The following is a 23,674-nucleotide window of genomic DNA, read 5'->3' as shown; positions in this document are numbered from 1 at the left end:
TAGGTGATTAATAAATGCTTGTTGATAAACAAGTATATCCATTTACCTCTCTGAGCCTCAGTTTCCTCATTTGTAAAAGTGTTAGTAATACTTGGGATTATAGACAGAGCTGGAAGAGACCTTAGAGATCAAGTCCATTTTAGAGATGAGAAAACTGAGGTTGTGACCATGCCCCAGTGCACATAGGTTGGCAGAGATGGGATTTGAAGCCAGGTCCTTAGATGGCAAATCCAGCATGGAGCTACCCATCTCACAAGGTTGTTGTGAGAAAAGCCCTGCACAGAATTTAAGCAGCCACCAGGCCCTGGCACACTCGGATTCCAGGCTCTGTGACTGGGTAATTCCCCTCCCCTCTCTGGGCCTCAGTTTCCTTGTTGATAACATGATACTGAAAGAAGGGACCGTTCTACAGCGATCATCAATTACTCATTTCATCAGCCTTTGTTAGACAAACACAAATGTTGGGCAAGTTGAGAAGTAAAGAACCCTGAGTAGGAACCTGCTTTAAGGCATTCCAGTCCAAATCCCAGAGGCAGCTCCCCCTGCCTCTCCCTTGGGGAAGCCCTTCATCTCTGGGGCCCTCGGTTTCCTTATCTGTAAAATAAGGGAGTCAGACCAGATGACCTCTGAGGTCCCTTTCAGAGTGAGATCTCGAGTCCCATGCGCCAACGACCCTCCCTTGGTCCTCAGTTTCCTTATCTATAAAATGAGGGAGTCAGAGCAGATGACCTTCAGATCTTTAACGCTCTGATCCCTGGAAGGCCAGGGCGCCTGGAACAAAGGAAGGAGGACGCCTGCTTATGACCCCGATAATAGGAAATAGACTCACCTTCTCGACACGTGGGCCCAATGTAGCCTCCCATGCAGACACACTGGCCGTTGAGGGCGTTACAGTGAGAACTCCCCTCACAGCCACAGCTCAGGGTGCAGCCAGGGCCGAAGCGATTTCCCCTGCATTCTGGGGAGGCAAGTGCAGAAGGAACTCAGACAGACCCCAGGGGCTCAGAGCTCAATGGTCTGTCCTAAGAAGAAACTGTATCTATTTTTGCACCAGAGGAAACTCAAACCAGGGCAGAGGTGAATGGAGAGGTGAATGGTGGACACACACAGGCTACCAAGAAGGGACCACAGAAGAGAAGAAGGGCAAAGGATGACGCTGAAGAAACGGGCGATTGAAAAAGAGGATGGATCGATCCGTTTCTGTGGTAGCAAAGGTCTAGAAACTAAGGAGCCGTTCATTGATTGGGAAAGAGCCGCAGGGACAGAATGGAACGTCATGGTGTTGGAAGAAGTGACCAACTTGGATACAAAGAAGCCTGAGAAGACTTGTATGAGTTGATGCAAAGGGAAGAAAACCAAGAAACAAGGACAATGGGAGAAGCCCTGAAACGACTGAAATTGAATGCTATGAAATTAAAATGATAAAGCATGACTCAGAAGAAGTGATGGGAGAAGACTCCTCCCCCACTTGTTGGCAGAGGTGCGGGCCATAGGGGTAGGACCCTGCATGGGATGTCAGGCTTTTTCAATAGGAGGATACATTTCACTGAATTTTTTTCTTCTAAAAAATTAGTAATTTTAAAGGATTGCTTTCTGGATGTGGGTTAAGACATGGATACCATGGAAAAAGTAAGTGATGCAAAATAAAAGGTATCTATAAGATTTTATTTTTTTAAAAAAGCCGAGCCAGTCATGTGGTGAAAGTGAAAGATGATCACTGGATAAGCTTCATCGTCACTGTTATCTTTTCACTGTCGAGGGAAATCAAGGCAAGGAAAACAGCACATTGGGTAGACTCCCTTGTGGCAAAATTTGGGGAGCACCTGGACAACAATGGCCTATGATGGGCAGGCATATAACCCACAACCCTTGAAGGGCTGTTCACAGATTCAGACAAGTATTTCAGTCTTCTTACCAACTGGCTGCTAAGCTCTATCATTTCACTATTGCTAAAGGAATGCAAGCCCTAATTCTGTACCTTCTAAATTCGGTGCCTTGGGACAAAGGCTTAGTGACCCTGCCCTAGTTATGGCCCTGAACACCTGAGAATTCTGAAGGGTTTTGTGAGTCCAAAAATAGGGGGCCTGACTCCAAAGGGCTGCCTGAGCCTAAAGGCCTTAACAGGGACTAAAGGATCCAGCATAAAAGCCCATTTCTGGGTCTATTAGAAAAAAATGGGGAAGAGGGTCAAGAGACTGGGTTCTGGCCATGGTCTTCCCACTGACCATGTGACTTTGGGCTGGTTACTTCATCTCTATGCCTCCAGTTCCATATCTGTAAAATGGGGCTATTCAAACCCACCTGACCTACCTCAGGAGGACAGTATTAGAAGTAAGGAGAAGACCGAGGGAGAGGGATGAACTAAGATCTGAAGGTCTATGGTGAAAGCAGCCATGTGCTACAGACTTTCTCCCCTTGATACGCCCACCACCACGGGACAGCATTCTCTCCCTGCTTTTGTCCCCCACCCCTGCACTTACCCAGGTCACACTTGGCTCCCATCCTCCCTGGTGGGCACAGGCACTGGCCGGTGACTGAGTCACACGGCACATCCCCCTCACAGTCACAAGCCTGGCGGCAGTCAGCTCCAAACATCCCTGGCTCACATCCTGCCGGGGGAGGAGAAGCAGAGGGCTGAGGGGCTGGCCCAGGCAGCCCTGCCTGTCAAAGGCTCAGTCCAGGCACCCTCCCCCCATCACCGAAGGATGATGTCCAATATATTCCCTCATTGGAGAGAAGTCTCAGCTGCAATGGCCACAATGCATATGGTGCTGGGGGGGGGGGGGGGCAGGTGGTCTTTGTGGGACAGGGCACATTTTTACAATCTTCACTGCGGTTTTAGAGAGAAAGTCAAGGTCATGCAGTCAGTGACTGCCAAGGGATCCCATTCAATCAATCCAAGGAGCATTTATGAAGTGTTTACCAGATGCCAGGCCCTGTGCTAGGTACAGAGGTACACAAATGACCTAGCCCCTGCCTCTGTCAAGGAGTTCACATTCTACTATAGCAATATCCGCCGTATTTTGGAAACCCTCAGGGAAATGGATTTACTTCAATCCAACAAGTATTTATTCATTATAATAATTTATTCATTTATTCCATGCCGGGTGAGAGGCAGCATGGTGTAGAGGATAGAAAATTGGCCTAGCCATGAGGAAGACCTGGGTTCAATACCAGCCTCTGAAAAATACAGGCTGTGTGGCCCTAGGCAAGAAACTTGTCTTCTCAGTTCCAGTAATAATAATAATTCCAATAATAATAATAATTATTAGTATTATTATTGTTATTATTATTATTATAGCAGCTAGCATTTATATAGCACTTACTACGTGCCAGGGACTGTGGAAAGTGCTTTACAAATAATTCTCTCACTTAATCCTTACAACAACCCTGGGAGGTAGAGGCTATTATTATCGTCATTTTACAGATGCAGAAACTGAGGCAAACAGATTAGGTGACTCATCCAGGGTCACACAACTAGTATCTTGAGGCTGCATTTGAACTCGGGTCTTCCTGACTCAAGGCCTGCACTCTAATGCCCCCTGGCTGCCTAAATAGTTCTTTCTTTTTTGTCTTTGCATCCCTGGTACCCAGCAGAATGCCTAGCACACAGCAAGCTTGTGGGTTAGTTGGCTGACTTCAAGAGGCTTAGGTTTACTAGACTCCTTACCAGTGGAGCCTACATTAAATGGGCCTAGCAGAGAGCCCAGTAGAACGAGGGTGCCAGAGCTCCCCTTATGGCATCAGGGGCCTAGGATGCAGGAAGCTGAGCATCACTAGAGACTTACCTTTCTCGCAGAACTGCCCCTGGAAGCCGGCGGGGCAGAGACATTGGCCAGTGAGCGGGTGGCACAGGGCTCCTTGGTGACAGTCACAAACCTCTTGGCAGCCAGCCCCGTGAAAGCCAGGGGGACATGCTGGGGAAAGAGGCCACCCCAGAAGGGCCCAAAGTGGTTAAAATGGGCCACGCATACAGAATCCTGTCCCGCTCTCTTAAGGCCAGGAGGGCTCCCACCCAGACCACTGCTCTAGCAAAGTGCTCCCAGAGCAGGCCTGTTTGATGAAGACCAGTAATGTGGGCTGACCCATCTAAAGTGGTCCCACTTAACCTCATGGTGGATTTCATCAGAGGCACAAGGGTTTCTGATGTTGCTAGCTTCATGATCTCATCTTTGCCTGAAACAAAAGCAACCCCCACATCCTAGGCCTACTCTTCTTGGCCTCACTCTGGGCATCCTTGAAGAGGATCTCCAACTAGCCTTCCTAGCCTAGTGTTGACAGTGTACGGTGAAGATGAGGCCAGGACCCCAAAAGACAGACTCTCAGAGGGTAGGAACCTCAGCAGCCATCTGGTCTGACCCCTATGTAAACAAAACCCCCCTCACAATATCTCCAGTGGGCATCCAACTTTGGCTTTCAAGTGATTCAGGAAGGGAGAGGGGGTACTGAGATCCCCCATGGGCCAGGTGACCTCTGCCTGCCCCTGTTATACAATGTCCAGCCACTATCCTAACATGTGCTCACTGTCCAGAGGTAGGCTGGGGAGAACACAGCCCCAGCCATTTCAGAAACAAATCACAGGTCTTGTCCTACCTGGGAGTAGAGGGGACAGGGAGGTGCCCTGATTACCAGGACAGATCTGAGCTCAGTCTCCCTCCCTCTTTCCCGCCTCTACCTGGCTGGGCAGATCATAGACTCTCTAAGTCTTCTCTTCTCCAGACTAAACATCCCCAGTTCCTTGAACTAATTCTCGTATGGCACAGAGCTCTAGTGCCCCCATCAACCCAGCTGCTTTCCTTGGAAAACAATCTAGGTGGTCAAAATTCCTATTAAAATGTGGTATCCCAGAATCTGAGAGGAGTCACAAGAGGTCCCCTGCAGAACTCACTGTGTTCACAGGCCTGGCCAAAATGGCCCGGGGGACACTGACAGGCACCCATCACTCGATCACACGTCCCATTGTTGAGACAGGTACATTCCAGGCGGCAGTCAGCACCATACTTCCCAGGTGGGCAGGCTGGAGAGAGAATGACAGAATGCTCCTAAGCAAGTCAGGGTAGGCAAGAGGAAGACTGAGTCTCCAGTGAGAATGGGTAGAGGTCAGAGAAGGTGGCCTCATGGGAAGACTTCAGACATTGTGGCTGGAGCAAGATAGCTCCAGAGTATGAGCCCCCACATACATGAGGCTCCAAGTGGCACAATGGATAGAGCTCTGGGCCTGGAGTCAGGAAGACCTGAGTTCAGATCCAGCCTCAGACACTTACTAGCTGTGTGACCTGGGGCAAGTCACTTAACCTTACTGGGCCTCAGTCTCCTCTGTAAAATGAGGGGGGTTGACCTCATAAGTCCCTTCGGGCCCTAAATCTATGACCCATTGATGTGGAGGGAATCAAATTGTTGAATCCGTTTTCATGGATTCAATCTATTCACATAATATGAGCACTCTGTGTGAGGATTCTTCCCTATTAACAGCCCTAACAGTAAACTCTGACATTTCTTCCCCACAAACGACGTGACAGACATCTGTCCTAAAATACGTGAGCACGGTTAATTCCCCAAGTCAAAATAAAGTTAACATGGAGTCTCAAAGCAAACACCATGTGCCTGTATTTCCCTTGAGGGTGATGGCGGCCTCAAGTGGTTTTGATACAAGATGGGATCTTCTCCCTGAGGACATTTTTTTTAATTGTTTTTTTTTTTTAGGCAATTGGTGTTAAGTGACTTGCCCAGGGTCACACAGCTAGTAAATGTCAAGTGTTTGGTCTGAGGCTAGATTTGAACTCAGGTCCTCCTGACTTCAGGGCCGGTGCTCTACCTAGCTGCCCCCTGAGGACATTTTTTGAGAAAAATTTTGAGAATTGCCATAATAAACAATCGTGTGCCCAGGGTCACACATGCAGTATTAGTCAAAGGCAAAACTTGAACACAGTTCTTCCTGGTTGTGAGGTGGCACTCTGATAACAACAACAAAAATAACAACATTTATATGTTGTTTGCAACGGACTTTATACGCACGTATACACATGTGCACAAAGGCACAATGCACACACATGCCCAATGCATTTACATATAAACACACATGTGCACACGTGTGTATATATGCATAGATATGCACATGGACATACCTACAGAAATATGTGTGTATAACTATTTACATGCACAATGTATGTATATATACATATGTATGTATGTGTGTATATGCGTGTGTGTGTGTATATATATATACTATATATACACACACACACACACACACACACACACGCACAAACATAAATCTCTTGATCCTTGCCAAAAACCCTGTGCGAAAAAAAAAATTAAAAGCAAAACAAAACAAAAAACCAAAAACCCTGTGCGCAAGGAGTCATTGTCAGCCCATTTTACAAATGAGAAGACTGAGGCTAGAGGGGTGGTGTTGGAGGGCAGGAAGGGCACTCACCTAGCTCACAGTGCTTTCCCATCCATCCCAGGCCACAGGAGCAGGAGCCGTTGATGGGATGACACAGGCCTCCATTCCTACAGGGACACACCAGCTCACAGCCCAAGCCGAATCGATCCCTGGGGCAGCCTGAGGGGGGACCTCAAGTTCATCAGTGATGAGTCAAGCAAAAAAGTTCCCAACCTCAGGGAACTTTATAAGGGGTGGAGAGCACGTGGAAACAGGGTTTGGTGAGCCAGGTAGGATATGTTGTGTGTCTGCTTATGTGTGTCAATGCATGGAGCTGAGAGAGGGCAGGGGGTCCTCAACAAAACTTACTGCCATTGAAGGCTGGTGTTCCTGGGATACTCAAGGTCAGGTGTAGGCTTGGTAATGGACCAAGGTCTATCAACCAAAGAGCAGCCAGGACAAATGTGGACAGACTCATCCCAAGAAGGCTGACCCCAGGAACTCAAGAAACTAAGCAGGGAAGGGCTGCATTCCATGTTGGAGGAGACAGTTCCCACAGAAATGCTATTGTGTCATCTTTAAATACCGTGGTAAGGCCAGTGGTGGCAGTGGGGCAGAGCATGGTGCAGGGGAGGGAGGAATGTCTTTGGAGGTAGGAAGACCAGGGTTCAAATCCTGCCTCTGATATACCCTGCATGGCTACAGATAAACTGATCTATACTGCCACACACTAGTTATGTGGCCCCAGACAAATCTCTAAGACCAGAAATAGAAAAAGCACCGAGTCTGGATTTAAATGACTTGGGTTTAGAGTCAATTCAACCAACATTTATTAAGCACCTACTGTGTGCCAGGCACTGTGCTAAGCACTGGGGATACAAAAAGAAGCAAAAGACAGTGCCTGCCCCTCAAGGAGCTTACAGTCTAATGGGGGAGACAACATGTAAACCAATATAGACAAACTAGCTCTATACAGGAAAAATGCGAAGCAATTGACAGAGGGAAGGCACTGGAATTAGGAGGGGTTGGGGGAGCCCCTGATGCTTTCTACCGGGGTGATCTTAGCAGGTCACTTAGCTTTACTTGTCCTCAGTTTCTCCACCTATAAAATGAGAGGGGTGGGTCAGAAGTCCCTAACAGCTCTGGATCTATGAGCATCTCTAATCCTAATTTGCAGATGAGTTGCTATTTTGCATTAGAGAATGGTATTTCCACCCTGGGAGTTCGATATATTCATAAAATCACAGATACGGACCCTTGCCCTCTCTTCCCCCAAAACGACACCAAGAAGTCCTATTTGGGTCCTAAGTGTCTGGGGGACAAGGCAGCATGGTGGGGTGAATGGAGAAGTGGCCTTGGGGTCAAGTCAGGAAGACCTAGGTTCAAATCCTGCCTTAGACATACCCTGGACATAAGGGCAAGAAGTCTATGAGGTTCAGGCAACTCCCTACAACACTGCTTATGTGGCCTCATCTACTCATCTACTAGTAACTCATTTACTGCACTGGCGGGAGTTCCCCCACCAAGAAAATCAAAAATCTTTGACAAAAGACAATTTTTATAATACTTTACAGCTTACAAAGAGATCTGCACCCTTTTTCCCATCTGATCCTCAAAACACAGGGTATTTAACTCCCATTTTACAGATGAGGAAAACGAGGCTGAGCACTTCAGTGATTTCACCCACAGATGAGTGGGGCCCGTGATCCCAGCTCATCTGACTCTTGGCCAGCACATTCATCCCCACAGCTGGGTATGACCCTGATCCTTCATGCTTGCCAAAATTCACAAATAAAGTTTATAAAGCCTTCTGTTTTAGCAAAAGCTAGAGCTCAGCTGGGGTGAAGGTGGGGGGGGGAGGTCTCAGCTTCTGGGTATGGTAAATCCTGCACACAATGGGAGGATCGAATGAGCTACTGGGTGGGAAAGCAAGTGGGGCCTCTAATATGGGACACACATGTGAAGGACGGTTATCATCATCATTCCACATCAACTGGGTGTGCGCTGAAACCATCGGAGAAGGATTTGGAAGTCTATTTGGGGCATGGGAGTGTTAAAAGGAGGGGAGAGCCAGAGGCATGATATTCTAATAACTGTCCCCATGTGTTTATTAGCTCTGCTAAGAAGGTCTGCAGCATCCTAGGAGGGATTTAATTACAAAATCAGATTGAACAGCTCAAATCTCATTATCACAGAGAACATGTGGAGAGAAGGCCCGGCCCAGCCCTGCCACTGTTTGACCTTGGTCAACTCTTGTCAGTCTGGGTTAGTCATTTTCCTCCTCTACAAAATGGGGACAATATCGATCCTCCCTTTCTTACCTAGGATTTGGGTAACTTTTTGAAAGAGGGGCTTCCTATCTTCTATTCTAGGAATGAGTATGAAGATAAAAGTATTGGACAAAGCTAAAGAAAGCAAAATAATTACAAACTATTAAGAAAGTTAGGAAGATCTGTTCCAAATTACTAATAATCAAAGAAATACGCATCAAAACAACAAACCCACACCCAGAAAACTGGCCAAGATGACAAAATATAGGGATCATCAATGGTGGCGGGGCTATGGAATGGGAGGGACCCTAATACATTATTGGAAGGAGTATTAATCGATCCAAACATTCTGGAAAACAATTTGGAAATGATGCTAAGAGAATGACTAAAATGCCCATGCCCTTGGACCCAGAGACTCAGCTGCTAGGCATATACCGCAAGGAGACAAAATATAGAAAAGTCTTGCGATACTAACCAGAATATATCACAGCAGCATGTCTTATAGTAGAAAAAAACTGGAAACAAAATAGATCCTGTTGATTAGAGGATTGCTGAACAGAGGCAACTAGGTGACTCAGTGGGCTTGGAGTCAAGAAGACCTGAGTTCAAATGTGACCTCAGACACATATTAGCTGGGTGACCCTGGGCAAGTCACTTCCCCCTGTTTGCCTCAGTTTCCTCATCTGTAAAATAAGCTGGAGAAGGAAAGGGCAAAACCACTCTAGCATCTTTGTCAAGAAAACCCCATGGACAGCACTGGTATGCTATGGTCTGTAGGGTCACAAAGACTGAACAACTGAATAACATGAACATAACAGAATATTACCGTATTGTGTAAAAAAAAAAAAAACAGTGAATTTACAAAATTCAGAAAAGCACAAGACTATTGAACTGATGCAAAATGGAACAAGAAAAGCCAGGGAAACAATGTACAAACTGACTATGATGTAAATGGAAGGATCGACCCAAAAAGAAACGGAATGTTCTGTAATTATAGTGACCAAGTCTGTCCAGGAAAAGAGAGATGAACAAATGTACCTCCCTCCCTTCAGGAACAAGTGAGGGCCTATGGGTGCGGCATACTGCATACATGATCAGACTCGATGAGTTGTTCAGTTTTCGTTAACTTTTTTTAAGCTTTCTTTTTTTATTCCTTATTATAAAATATGGAAGGATAGATCTGGAAATGAAAAAGGCTTCCTGCTCTGGTCCCTCATGGCTCCTTTGCGGTTTTCATAACAGAATTCCCAAAATGGTTTGAAGGGACAAGGGGGGCAGAGCAATGATTAGAGATTTAACAGAAGTTTAAAAAAAAAAAAAGGAACTATCTAACCCTAAGTCAGAGAGCTGGCTGGGGCCAAGGATGTTTAGTGAGAGTAGAAGATGGGCCATCAAAAGTATAGACCCTATCCTAATTAGAAGGCTTCTACTGGGTTTTGTGGACTGTCTAGAAACTCAGGAAACACACCTATCGGAGAGGCCTGGCAGGTGAATACAACACCCAGCTGGACAGCAGGGATGCCATAACTCTGAGCGGAAAGGACACACCAGCAGAGAGCAGTAGGATGGCATCCCCAAAGGATGGAAGCCATGCTCCGGCATCAGGGGTGTGAGATGTCCCAACCACACGTGTGTCCTAACTGTGTGCTCCCAGATAATGTGGGCTTGGCACACAGTAGGCACTTAAGTACTTGGTAAGTATTGATTCTCTGAATGGGCCTCACCTCCCCCCCATCCCCACACATACACACTTGGTGATGGGGTCGCTAACCTCCCACTGAATGTATCCCTCATGGCTGTGAAGGGGGATCTCTTCTTCTCATTCTGCACTGTGTGGGTAAGCTCCCTGAGGGCAGGGCTTTGTATCCCCTGACATCCAGTAGGTGCTCACTAAATGCCCACTGGTCTGAATGGAACTGGTGTGTTTCTTTCTGATGGACCAAATAAAGCGACATATCCGTGGGGGATCACAAGCTATGGCTTTAACGGGAGGCATCACATACCTGAGGCAGTCAGCTTTCAGGGACTCCATGTGTGAGAGAGGCACCATATTCTACATATTATATTCTTAAATGATAAGAAGAATTTGTGAAGTAAGTCAAAAGGTGTCGGCCTTTCCACAGGCCATGATGTTGAGGACAGATGTCGAAGGGTGAGTCCCCCATGTGGCTACTCCATACCTTGTTCACAGTGGGGACCGGTCCTCCCAGCTGGGCAGATGCAGGTGCCATGCACAGGGTCACAGGTCGCTCCCTCGCCACAGGCGCACACGTGGGCACAGTCTATGCCGTATCTCCCATCTAGGCAGACTGTGGAACAGGAGCAAGTTAAGGACCACACTTGGACCCCTAAACCACCAAGCCCCGGTCCTTGGTAGCCACTGAGCCAGGGACCGTGCTCTGCCCTGGGGATGTGGCCCTCGGGCATCTTACATCCTACAAACCAAATTGAGGTGATGTTATCAGGTTGGCCAGGGGACAGCGCTGTCACCCAGTCCCTCCCTTGGCGGCTGTCTCATGTGTGGGGTCTGGGAGCTGATCACAACCTTCAGAACGGCCCCTACTTCGGTGCCCAAGCGGGCAGGGCTCCTCTCTGCAATGCTCAGGTGAGTCCGAGCCTCTGTTTCCTCATCTGTAAAATGATGACTAGATGGTACCCAAGGTCCTTTTAGATCTCTAAGCTGTGATTCTGTGACCTCGTACAGGTCATGGAACCTCCTTGGGCCTCATTTCTCCTTCCCAGTAAAATGAAGGGTTGGCCCAGATAGTCCCTGAGGCCCTTTCTAGCATTCAGTCTATGTTCTAAACCTCAGGCCAGACCGCTGAGTAATCAGGAAATAATGTCCACAGGAAAACAGAGTTGAGGGAAGGGCCTTGGGGAAAGGTTTGTCCTTGCTGTACCCAGAGCTCTCTCTGCCTTCAGGAAAGCTCCCCCAGAGGCAGCAGCAATCTCTCCCAGCCCACCCCAGGCCTCTGCCCCCTCCAGCCTTGGTTTCCTTTGCAAAGTGATTCAAATTCTCCTTGAAGTGCACAGCCCAAGCAGGCTTGCTCATTGTACTGACAGGGAAATAGTCCCCATATGACTCAGATGAAAAACCCCTTCTGTAGACAATATTTTTGGCTGGGGTGACCCACCCCATCCCTACCCCTATCTCCGCCCTCACCCCCCTTCCTTCTCTCCAGCCCTGGAGTTGGCCAGAAAACATTCTGCCGGGGGCAGCCAAGGGCCTCCTGGTTGGACCCTTCAAAGGCTCCTGTGCCCTGGGGGGCTAGGAAGGTTCCTGGGCTGCTGTGACGGAATGTTCCCAGCTTCTTCCAGGTCTCAGCCCCAGGGAAGGGGGTACTGCATGGAGGCCCTGAGCCAGACTGGCCAGGCTCCATTAAGGACCCAGGTGTCTTTCCCCTAAAGGAGAGGGATATCCAGGGGAGTGTGTCCCCTACGTGCACTCTCTGTGTTCTAGACAAACAGGATCTCCAGCCGTTTGCCACTCTCCCTTTCCTGCCTCAGACCAGGGACACATTCCTCCTTATCTCTGCCCAGTAAAATGAGGCCCAGCCTGGGTACTGCCTCCTTCGGGAAGCCTTGTCAAATCCTAATCCTCCTAGAGGAGGTTTTTCCTCATTTCTCCTAGGGACTAGCAATTTCTTCCCCCAAAGTCTTTTGTATATATTTTCTATTTGCTTCACAGAATCAGTGATTTTTAAGAGTAGGAAAGAACTCAGAGCCGTCTGGTCCAACTCAGACTCAAAAGGAATACCCATAATAACATATCTGATGAGTGATTATTCAGCTTCTGCTAAAAGTCCTCCCAAGGGGAGGGGGCCATCTTATTTGTACGCTCATCTGCTTCCACATTAGTTCCCCCAATAGACTAAAAGTTTCTGGAGGGAGGGCAAAACTTTCATTTTTTTTCTTGTCACCCCAGAGCTCAGCATAGTGCCTGGCATATAGTAGGGGCTTAATATATGCTCAGTGATGGATTATGCACCTCGAAACATGGCCTAGGGCACGATGCTTGATCAGATACCATCCTGAGCCAGGACTCAGTCTCTGAGTCCTCCAAAGACACCAGCCCTCAATATCCCTCCCCCTCGACCTCCCACTCCTGGCCCGTAACCCTTCATCTTGGGGCTGGAGGCATCTTCAAAGAGTTTCCAACAAAGTCGTGAAAAGGTCAGGAGAGACGGATAGCTGCCATTACCAGCCCTGAGGACTCTAATCCAGCCAGTCTGTACGCCCCAAAAGGGTAGAACCCGTAACTATTATAAAAGTGAGTGGCAGTGTGGGAGACTGGAAAGAGGCTGAGCTTGGGAGCCTGAGGATCTGGATTCAAATCCTACCTGCAATACTTGTTAGCTCTGTGATTTTCAGAGAGTCATTTAAACCTCTGGGTCTCAGTTTCCTCATCTGTGAAATGAGGGGGTTTATCTTGAAGGTCCAAGCTCAGCCTCTATGATTCCAAGTAGCCTTCTGATTAACAAACAGGGCTGGGCAAGGGCATTTTGAGTCCCAACCCCCTTTCTCCACTCACTTGTCCTCCTTTGGAAAATGAGGCCTGTGAGGTCCGCCCTTTCCTGCTAGGAATCTATGTGTCCAGGGTGATATAAATGCGTCCCTTTCGGCTCATTTCGGGGCCAGAGCTGAAACCGTACCCACCTCTTTCTTTCTCTTTTAATAGCGAACCACTGAAAAGAAAGATTTCTTCTTCTCTTTTGAAAGTCAAGAAAACAGTTAGAAATAGTTCATCTCATGCCGTGTGCTTTCTGGCCTCTGAAGCAGCTCCTGAAGCGTTGCTATTCTTGACGCTGTCAATACGTTTTGTTTTTTCTGGAAAATCTTGGCTGCTTTGCTAACCAGGTCACGGCAAGTCGAGCTGGACGAGACCCTGGAAGTCATGGAGTCTGTCTCCCTAGTTTTACAGCATAAGCCTCTAATGCGCAGAGGGCAGAAGGCACCCAGGTCGCAGAGGAAGCGAGCCGGGGAGCCGGGATTCAAACCCAGTCCTCTGACTCCAAGGTAGGACTCCACTCTGTGGGGCCACACTGCCTTCAGTGGACGCCAAAGAGCTGAGTGTGAATCCAGCCCCATACACTTCCTACCTGTGTGACCCTGGGCAAGTCACTGTACCGCTGCCTGCCTCAGTTTCCCCATCTGTAAATTGGGGATAATAGCAGGACTTACTTCCCAGGGTTGTTGAGAGGATCAGATGAGATCATAATTGTAAAAGCTGTGGGTTTTTTGCTGTCTATTCTAAAAGCTATAACTTCTAGCTGCGTATGATTCACTTTGGGGATGGATTGGCCTAGACAGCCCGAGGTCCCCTCCAACATCTAGGCAGCAGAGCAGAGAGGAAAGAGGAGAGAGGACTGGACCTGAAGTCAGAGGACCAAGGACTCAGCTCTGCTATGTAATGCCTGAAGTCCTTAACGCCATTTAGTATCTCTCAGTCTGCCTCAGTTTCTTCATCTTTGAAATGAAAGGTCCCAGACCCTTATGTGATCTCAGGGAAGAAAGGAAAGGAGAGAGGAAGGAAAGAAGGGAGGGAGGAAGGAAGGAAGGAAGGAAGGAAGGAAGGGAGGGAGGGAGGGAGGGAAGGAAGGGCGGAGGGGAGGGAGGAGGGGGAGGGGGAGGGGGAGGGGGGAGGGGGAGGGGGAGGGAGGGAGGAAGGAAGGAAGGAAGGAAGGAAGGAAGGAAGGAGGGAGGGAGGGAGGGAGGGAGGGAGGAAAGGAGGAAGGAAGGAAGGAAGGAAGGAAGGAAGGAAGGAAGGAAGGAAGGAAGGAAGGAAGGAAGGAAGGAAGGAAGGAAGGAAGGAAGGAAGGAAGGAAGGAAGGAAGGAAGGAAAGAAGGAAGGAAGGAAGAAAACAAGCATTTAATAAGTGTGCCAGGCATTGTGCAAAGCACTTCACAAATATTTCCTCATTTGATCCTTACGACAAACCCGGGAGGTAAGTGCTGTTCTTATACTCATTTTACAGATGAGAACACTAAGGCTAACACTAAGAATGATTCGCCCAGGGTCACATAATTAGTAATCTGAGGTCAGGTTGGATCTGAGGTCTTCCTGACTCCAGGCCCAACGCTCTGTGCACTATGGCACCACCTAGCCACCTCTAAGGTCTTACTTCACTTTCCTGGGACTCAGTTTCCTCACCTGCAGGATGAAGGGGACAGTCTAGGGTAGACTCTAAGAGCATCTTCCTCCCATTTCTAAATCTGTGATCTCCTCAGGCTCCAAGTCACAGGATCTCACAACAATCTGAGTCTGTGATTCCGTCCTTCCCCTGGCCATATCCAGGGGGCAAGTCTTATCCTTATGAGGGGCTGGCTGTGCTCCTCCCCTCCCCCCATTGGGGGGGTTCACTCCTCTTCCTTCCCCAGTCCCCGTGGAAAGCAGAGACGGGCTTCCTCTTGTATCCCTAGCCCCCAGCGCCCAGCCTGGGCTCCCCGACTCACCCAAGCCACAGTCGGCACCAACGTAGCCAGGAGGACAGCGGCAGGCGCCCGTGCGGGCATCGCAGGAGCCCCCGTTCTGACACGTGCACGGGTGCTCACAGCTAGGGCCGTAGCGCCCAGAGAGGCACCCTGCAGAGAAGAGAGAGGGAGGGGCAGTCGGTGGGGAACACCTGCCCGGCCTCATCTACCAGACTGTCCCGGGGAGTAGACCTAGCTGGGCCCCAGCTTCCCAAAGCTCTGAGTCCTTCACTTTGCAGGGAGGCAAGGGATGAGGAGGAAAGAAAGTGGTAAGAGCCCATGAACTCCTGCCAGGCTCGGGTGTAGCAAGGATACAGGTGCGAGAAGGGGTGGGATGCTGCCACCGCGGAGGTGCCCAGGCCCCAGAGGGTGACACTCACGGAGTCGGCAGCCGCTGCCGTAGAAGCCAGCAGCACACGTGCACTCCCCTGTCGCTGGGTGGCAGTCCTGGTTTTCACCGGAGCATTTGCACACCTGGCCACAGTTCACGCCAAAGGTCCCGGGCCGACAGGCTGGTGAGAGGAAACACCATGAGATGCGATAAGGCTCCCTAATCCTGCTCAGCAAATCTAATTCAGTTGTTTGGCATACAGTAAGCCCTCCATAAATCATCTGTTGTTCATTTTCATTCACAGTTTCACTTCAGATCAACAAATGTTTGCCCCTGCTGGGTGTAGAACATTAAGCTAAGCACCTGCAATACAAAAATGATAAACCAGGCAGTCCCTGCCCTCAGGGAACTTACCATCTATTAGTGCTAAGGGCTGTGGGTAGAGATATAAGCATAATGCAATGTAGGACATGAGGGCGAAGGAACGATCCAGAGAAAAGTCTTCAGGGAAATAGGATGAGGGCACGGTCAAAGTCAACTGGGAGGGAGAAGGAAGGCTTCACGGAGGAGGCAGCTTTTGAGCTGGCCCTTGGTGGGAGGGAGGGAGGGACTTCGACAGAGTCATTTAAGGGAGAGTCTATTCCAGACACAGACACCTACTAGCTGTGTAACCCTGCATAAGTCACTTGTTTGTCTCAGTTCCCTCAAATGTAAAATGGGGATAATAAGGGCACCTACTGCCCAGGGTTGTTGTAAGGAGCAAATGAGATGATATTTGTAAAGCGCTTAGCATTGTGCCTGACACATAGCAGGTGCTGTAGAAACACCAGGTAGCATCATCACATTAGCATCATCATTGTTATTGTTATTATTATTTTTAAGGCAGTTGGGGTTAAGTGACTTGCCCAGGGTCACACAGTATTATTTTTTTGATACAGAAGATAATAAGAACAAAGACACAGAAGTAAGAGGGCCCATGAGAATGGGTGACAGAGACTAGTTTGCCTTGAATATTGAATAGGGAGGCAGCCATGGTGCAGCAGCGAAGAAGACCTGGGTTCAGGTCCTGCCTCTGACCCATTCTGTCCTTGTGTGGACAAGTCACTTAACCTCTCAGTGATCTAGGCAACTCCCCAAGACTATAATTTTCTTTTTCTTTCTTTCTTTCTTTCTTTTGTGAGGTGATTGGGGTTAAGTGACTTGCCCAGGGTCACACAGCTAGTAAGTGTGAAGTGTCTGAGGCTTGATTTGAACTCAGGTCCTCCTGACTCCAAGGCCAGAGCTCTATTCACTGCACCACCTAGCTGCCCCAAGACTATAATTTTCAAAGAAGGTTCAGATCTACATTGATAGGGGGTTTGCTCTTCTGGGAGTCCCTTCTATCAATCAAATCATAGCTCCATTTCTTATCCCTAGCAAATATATGAGGGTTGGACAAGAAAGAAAGGGCCAGGTTAGATTGTAGAAGGCCCCGAGTGTCTTCTGCGGGGCGAGGAGCTTCTAATTTAATTGGTAGGCAAACTAACAGAAGGTTGTTAAGCAGAGGAGAAAACTGAGCTATCTCTGTAGAGGATGGATGGGGGAAAGGACCAGCCAGAGACAGAGGGACAAGATGGAGGTGTTACTACAGTCTAGGTGAGACTGATGTTGGGAAAGATCAAAGGCAAAAGAAAAAGGGATGGCAGAGGGTGAGATAGACGGACAGTGTCATGGAAGCAAGGAACATGAGCTGGGACAGACGTGGAGGACAGAAAGGCCTGGCATGCTATGGCTCACAGAGTTGGACAGGACTAAGTAAACTACAAGTGAGATAAAATATGGGGAATGCAAAAGAATTTACCTCCTCGAAAGCAAGCATTATTCTTTCTTTTCTTTTCTTTTCTTTTTTCTTTTTTTTTTTTTGGTGAGGCAATCGGGGTTAAGTGACTTGCCCAGGATCACAGCTAGTCAGTGTCATGTCTGAGACTGGATTTGAACTCAGGTCCTCCTGGCTCCAAGGCCAGGGCTCTATCCACTGCGTCACCTAGCTGCCCCTATTCTTTCTAATCCATCTTTGTATTCCCTTAGAACCAACTACAGAAACTTACCAATAGACAACAGGGTGTTTGTGGACAGCTCAAAATGCCTTGTTGATAGACCTTCTGTATCAAGGGGAGGTGTGACATAGTAGAGAAGGCACCGGGTTTGAACACGTTTCCTGAGCATTCACTTGCTGTGTGTGACTTTGGACAGGTCACTTACCTGTTTTGTGCCTCAGTTTCCTCATCTGTAAAATGAGGAGATGGGTCTGGAAGTCCCCAGCCTCTCACCCATTCACCTTGTCCTGGTGCTTACCTTGCTCACAGCCGAGGCCGGTGAAGCCCAGGGGACAGCCACACTCTCCGGTAATGTGGTTACAGGCGATGCCAGGGGCACAGGCACAGCGCTGGGCACAGGCCTCTCCAAACCAACCTGGCAGGCAGGCTGCAGAGACCAGAGCAGGAAGCTATGAGGGCCCCTCAGGGGAGGGTGCCATGCAGGGCCAGGGACGGGGACAAGGAGCAGGCCGGGGGCAGGGCAGAGCTGTCAGACACAGGGCCCCCCCTGCGTCAGGGCAGGAGGGGCTTCAGGTGTTGGGGTTCCCAGCTGATGGCCCAAAGCTTGATCTGCAAAGGTACAAGGGGCCTGGCTGCACATTCCCTTCCATGCAGGTTTAAAGTTTGGGGGAGAAGAGGGAAAGGCAAAGGGAGAGGATGAAAATGGGGGTGGCTGGGAGATGTTAGGAGATGACGGAAGGGAAGAAAGGGATCATGGTCCTCCTGGGAGGTCATCCAGGCCAACTCCCTCCTTTTACAGGTGAGGAAAATGAGGCCCAGAGAGGTCAACAGGTGAAGCAGGTGGGAACCCAGAACCCAGGTTCTTAACTACAGGGCTCATGATCTGGAAGGAGAGGAGGAGGGGGCAGCAGGAAATGGGAAGTGAAGGGGAGAGGGAAGGAAAGCAAGAGACTGAGGAGAGGAGAAGGCAGAGGAGGGGAAGGGTGGGGGGGAGGAAGGGGAAGGGAAAGTGAGGCAGAAAGGGGAGAGGAAGGGAAGCAAGAGGAGAGGAGAAGGCAGAGGAGGGAGGAGAAGGGAAAGTGAGGCAGAAAGGGGAGGGGAAGGAAAGGAGGGAGAAGAGAAAGGGAAAGGAGAGAAGGGAGGAAAGGGGGAGAGAGGAAAGGAAGGAGCAGGGACTAGAGGGACCAGGGAATGAAGGGACAGGAAACCCCACTTGCCCCTGGCAGGCCCCTTTGGCTTCTCCAGGCCCAGGGCCATCCCTTCCCCAGTCTCTCACCTTTCTCACATCGCTGGCCCCGCCAGCCCGGGGGACAGAGGCAGGTGCCCGTGACAGCATGGCAGGCTGGCACGCCAGGTCGACAGTCGCACTGCTGGGCGCAGCGCAGCCCGAACGTGCCCTCTGGACAGGCTGCGGCAAAGCAGACGCACAAGGGGTGTGGAGGATGAGGGAAGGGGAGACAGCTGTCTGCTCCCAGGGTTTCCCGGGCCAATCCAAACCTCCCTCTCTAGACAGAAGGAACTAGCTCTCTGTTTTTTGTTTGCTTAAACCCCCAGGCAGTGGGTCAGGTTTCTGTCTGGGGCACGGTCACTGGGCCAGAGCCAGCAGGCAGGTCTTAAGGAGCCCAGGCTGAAGGCCCAGCCAGGACCCCCAGAGGACTTTGCCCGCCTTTCCCCCACCATGGGGCGTAGTCTAGGCTTGGAGCCGAGGCCCGCCATCTTTGGATTCTGACCTTTCCTAAGCCTCTGCACTCAAATACATCCAGGCCTGCCTGCCCTAATCCTCCGGAGGCTGGACCTTCCCATACATGGGCTGGGACCTTCCAGCCTCAGGAGAAGCAGCAGAAAGGAAAGGAGGCCGCCACAGGGCAGAGGAGAGGGATGCTTGGCCCTGAAGAACACTCGGGACTCAGCACCATCCCCTGATGCTGGCTTGGCTGGCAGGCCAAAGTCTAAACAACGCCCTCCCCTTCATCCTCACAGCTGGGATAGAGGGAGTGCTCTCAGCGGGTTTCCTGTGCCTACACTCACAGTGCAGGGAGACCCGATGCTGGCCAAGAGGCCAGAGCCAAGGCCCCAGGGCCTCCAGGAAGCTGACAGGTCCAGCATGCCCGATGACCTGGGCTGGGGACCAAGTCACCAGGGAGCCAGAGCAATAATGCCAGAAGATAGGGAGTGATGGGCCACGGTCCCAGGAGGGGTTAGCTCTGAGCACACACACGCTGGCTGGGCTAAAGGAAGGGGGTGCAGGGATTGTGGGAGGGAGGGACGGTGCATGCGATTCTGTGCATGAGACTGGGCAGACCCACCTGCCTCGAGCGTGGACGTGTTCATGCAGCCACGACTAAGACTAGGCCTAGGTCTGCGTCTGGACATCTGAGGGGCATACGCGGAAGGGAGACACACGTGCGGAAGGGAATCTGCTTCTGTGTGTGCACGTGTGTCAGGCATGACGGTGCATGTCCCCTCCAGCGTGTGTGTCTGGGATTCTGTGACTTGGTGCGGTTTTAGGTGTAAGCCTGTGTGGGTGCACACAGCTGTGTTTCTGTCCGGGCTTCTAGGTGACAGCATTTAGGGGTGAATGATGCGTGCCTCATCTGTGACTTACATCTGTGCTCAGGAGCAGCTGGAGGCCAGTGGACAGAGTGCTGTGCTCGGAGTCTGGCAGACCCGAGTTTAATGTCAACCTCAGGCACTTGTTAGCTGTGTGACCCTGGGTAAATCACTTGACCTCTGTTTGCCTCAGTTTTCTCATCTGTAAAGTGGGGATAATAATAGCACCTACCTCCCAGCGTTGTTGTGAGGATTAAATGAGATAATGATTGTAAAGTGCTTAGCACAGTGCCTGGCATACAGTAAGCTCTTAATAAATACTCCTCCCTCTTTTTTTCCTTCCTCCCTCCCTTCTTTCCTCTTTTGTTCTCTTCCTTCCTTCCTTCTCCTTCCTCCCTCCCTCCTTCCTTTCCTCCTTCCTTTTTTCCTTCTTTCTCTTCCTTCCTCCATCCTTTCTTCCTTCTTTCCCTCTCTCCTTTCTATTTCCTTCCTTCTTCTTTTCCTCCCTCCCTTCCTTCCTTTCTTCCCTCCCTATTTCCTTCCTTTCCTCCTTCCTTCTCTCCCTCCTTCCTTCCTTCCCTCCTTCCTTCCCTCCCTCCTTCCTTCCTTTCCTTCCTTCCTTTCCTCCTTCCTTCCTTTCCTTCTTCCTTCCTTCCCTCCCTATTTCCTTCCTTCTCTCCCTCCTTCCTTCCCTCCCTCCTTCCTTTTCTTCCTTCTTTCTCTTTCTTCCTTCCTCCCTTCCTCTCTCCCTCCTTCTCTCCCTCCTTCCCTCTCTCCCTCCTTCACCCTTCCTTCCTTTCTTCCTTCCCTACCTGCTTCCTTCTTTTCTTCCTTCTTTCTCTTCCTTCCTTCTCTCCCTCCTTCCTTTCCTCCCTACTTCTCTTCCTTCCTTCCCTCTCTCCTTTCCTTCCTTCCTTACCTCCCTTCCTTCCTTTCTTCCCTCTCTCCTTTTCTCTTTCCTTCCTTCCCTCCCTCCTTCCTTCCTTTCCTCCTTCCTTCTCTCCCTCCTTCCTTCTTTTCTTCCTTCTTTCTCTTTCTTCCTTCCTCCCTTCTTCCTTCTCTCCCTCCTTCCTTCCTTCCCTACCTACTTTCTTCTTTTCCTCCTTCTTTCTCTTCCTTCCTTCTCTCCCTCCTTCCTTTCCTCCCTACTTCTCTTCCTTCCTTCCCTCTCTGCCTTCCCTTCCTTCCTTCCCCCTCTCCTTCCTTCCTTCCCTCCCTCCTTCCTTTCCTCCTTCCTTCCTTCCTTCCTTCCTTCCTTCCTTCCTTCCTGACTTCTGTGACTGTGTGCATGCATGTTCATGTCTATTTATGGCGGGCTAGTGTGGCAAAGGGCAAAGAGCCCTGACCTAAGTTCGCACTCCACCTCTAATGTTGCCTCTACTACCTGGCCAAAGTCATTCACCAACCCGAGCCTCAGTTTCCTCATCTGTAAAAGGACCAGGTGGCATCTGCCTAGCATTCTTCTAACTCTATATTCATGGCACCCTATGCCTCTTGACTCAAAAGAATAAATTCTTACAGATATAAATTAATTATAAATATAAATTTATAACAAAATAATTCATAAAAGGAACTCCCCTGTCTTGTTTTTGAAGCTCCACCCTGTCTTCCAGACTCACTGCACATGCCTCCCCCTCCAGCCCTCTCTGATTTGGTCTGATGGCTCCTCCCTCTGTCTCCCACCTCCACACCTTTGCACTGTCCATTCCCCCTACCTGGAATACATTCCCTCGTGACCCCCGCTTAGAGACAAGCTGCATCTCCCATCTGGGTGTTCAGCTCCACCACCACCTTGGACACGAAGCCTTTCTAGATTCCCTTGACTGTACGTGACCTCCCTCCCTAATTCCCTAGCATCTATAGTCTCTTTTTATGCATTCTGGATACATGTCTTCTTGTCTCCCACGTTAGAATGTAAGCTCCTTTGAGCAGGGGCTGTTTCACTGATTCTATTTCTATCCTCCAAACCCAGCTCTGTGCTTGGTACACAGTAGGTGCTTAATAATTTTTTGCTGCCTGGATGTGTACATAGGTATCTATTAGAACGTAAGCTCCTTGAGGACAAGAACTATCTTCTGCCTTTTTTTTTAAATTCTCGGTGCCTGGTACATAGTAGGCGCTTAATAAATGTTGATTGAATTGAATTGAAACTGCATCTGTGTGTCTATGCTCATTTGTACGTGTGTGTTGACTGTATGTGTTCACACGCATCTGTGTCTCTGTGTTTCTAGGACAGCATATCTGAGGACATGGCTTGTGTGGGTGTCTGGGTGATGGTCACTTACGGCTCTGACACTTGTCTCCAGTCCAACCAGCCCAGCAGGTGCACTCCCCTGTGCGCCGGTCACAGTGGCCCCCATTCAAGCAGTCACAGCTCCTCTGACAGTCAGCCCCAAACTTCCCGGGAAGGCATTCTAGGGAAGCCAAGAGTGACAAGAGAATCCCCAGTGTCCCAGGAAGGTAGCTAGCCAGGAAGAAGCCCCTGATAGGGCTGACCACCCTTCCTCGTCGGGAGGATGGCAGGGGCTGTGTATTTCCATCCCTGTTTGTTCGAAAGCCACAACAGAGGAAGATGTGGTGACAAAGGGTCCCACAGTGGGACCAAACTGGGAATTAGTCTCATGCGAACCTCCTTCCCTTTACAAACCGCCAAGCTCTACAGGTCCTAAGGACCAGGGCACCCCTGGGAGGGGTGAGTTTGATTGGCAGACTCCTGCTTGGGATAAATGAAGCTGTCTAATGACAGAGGGATATAGGAGAAAGGGATTTGGAGTCACTGCTCTTGACTTTAAACCACAGTCCTTTTGTATGCTTTCTGTGTGATTTTGGGCAGTCACTCTACGCCCTAGCTAGGTCTCAATGTCCTCTTCTATACAATGGGAAGATTGGATGGAAAGACCTCTAGCTCTTAATTCTCCTAGGCCAGACAGCCGCCACGCCCCGTCTGTGTTCCTCCTCCCTCTCTCTACCACTCCTTTTCCAGAAGTTTGCCAGGATCCCCAGGGGAAGGAGGAACACAAGAAGATATTTACTCTGTGTGACCTCCATCTCTCTGGGCCTCAGTTTCTCCATCTACAGAATGGGGGATGAGGTTGGAAGAGATGGCCTCTGAGACCCCTTCTAGTCTGTACCAGATTCCAGTCCCTGCTGAGGTCAGGGGGGTATCACCATCAGCCTTCTGGTCAACCTGATTCCCAGTAATAACTGGGGCATCACCCTTAGTCCTCCGGTCAACCTGATTCCCACTATGATCCTGTAATTATCGTTCACGTTTTTATGGCGCTTTAAGGGATATAAAACACCTTTCCTACATTGACCCCCATGGGATAGGAAGTCCTAATACTACTTCTGCTTTACAGATGAAGAAAACTGAAGCTGGTCCATGACCACAAAGCTAGCAAATGTCAGAGCTGGGATTCGAATAGAGAGCTCTCCTTACTCCAAGGCCAAGGCTGTCACCTGAATACATGCACACAAGTGAGATACACACACATACACACGCATGTACGCATGAGGCATGCCCATGAAACCGCACATGAGGCTTTGGGGAGGCCCGCCCACCCTCAGGATGCTCAGATCCATCTCCAGGCTCCTTCCTCACACACACCACCCCCTCCATCCCTCCTTCTGG

At 49.7% G+C, this 23,674-nt stretch overlaps 1 protein-coding gene across 1 annotated transcript in view; it reads right to left on the bottom strand.

Annotated features, from left to right (window-relative positions):
- MEGF6 (multiple EGF like domains 6) overlaps positions 1-23,674 on the bottom strand; it is a 370,100-nt gene that overhangs the window by 6,437 nt on the left and 339,989 nt on the right. The window contains 11 exon segments of the mRNA XM_020975509.2: positions 830-958; positions 2,481-2,609; positions 3,789-3,917; positions 4,889-5,017; positions 6,437-6,565; positions 10,836-10,964; positions 15,109-15,237; positions 15,507-15,638; positions 17,792-17,920; positions 18,770-18,901; positions 22,329-22,457. Of these exon segments, the coding sequence (XP_020831168.1) occupies positions 830-958; positions 2,481-2,609; positions 3,789-3,917; positions 4,889-5,017; positions 6,437-6,565; positions 10,836-10,964; positions 15,109-15,237; positions 15,507-15,638; positions 17,792-17,920; positions 18,770-18,901; positions 22,329-22,457 (1,425 nt within the window).

Source organism: Phascolarctos cinereus, unplaced genomic scaffold, assembly GCF_003287225.1.
Source record: "Phascolarctos cinereus isolate Bilbo 61053 unplaced genomic scaffold, phaCin_HiC Scaffold_726;HRSCAF=1367, whole genome shotgun sequence".
NCBI classification, from domain to species: Eukaryota; Metazoa; Chordata; class Mammalia; order Diprotodontia; family Phascolarctidae; genus Phascolarctos; species Phascolarctos cinereus.
Note: the sequence above shows the minus strand (reverse complement) of the source record. Positions and strands in the feature narration are given on the sequence as shown.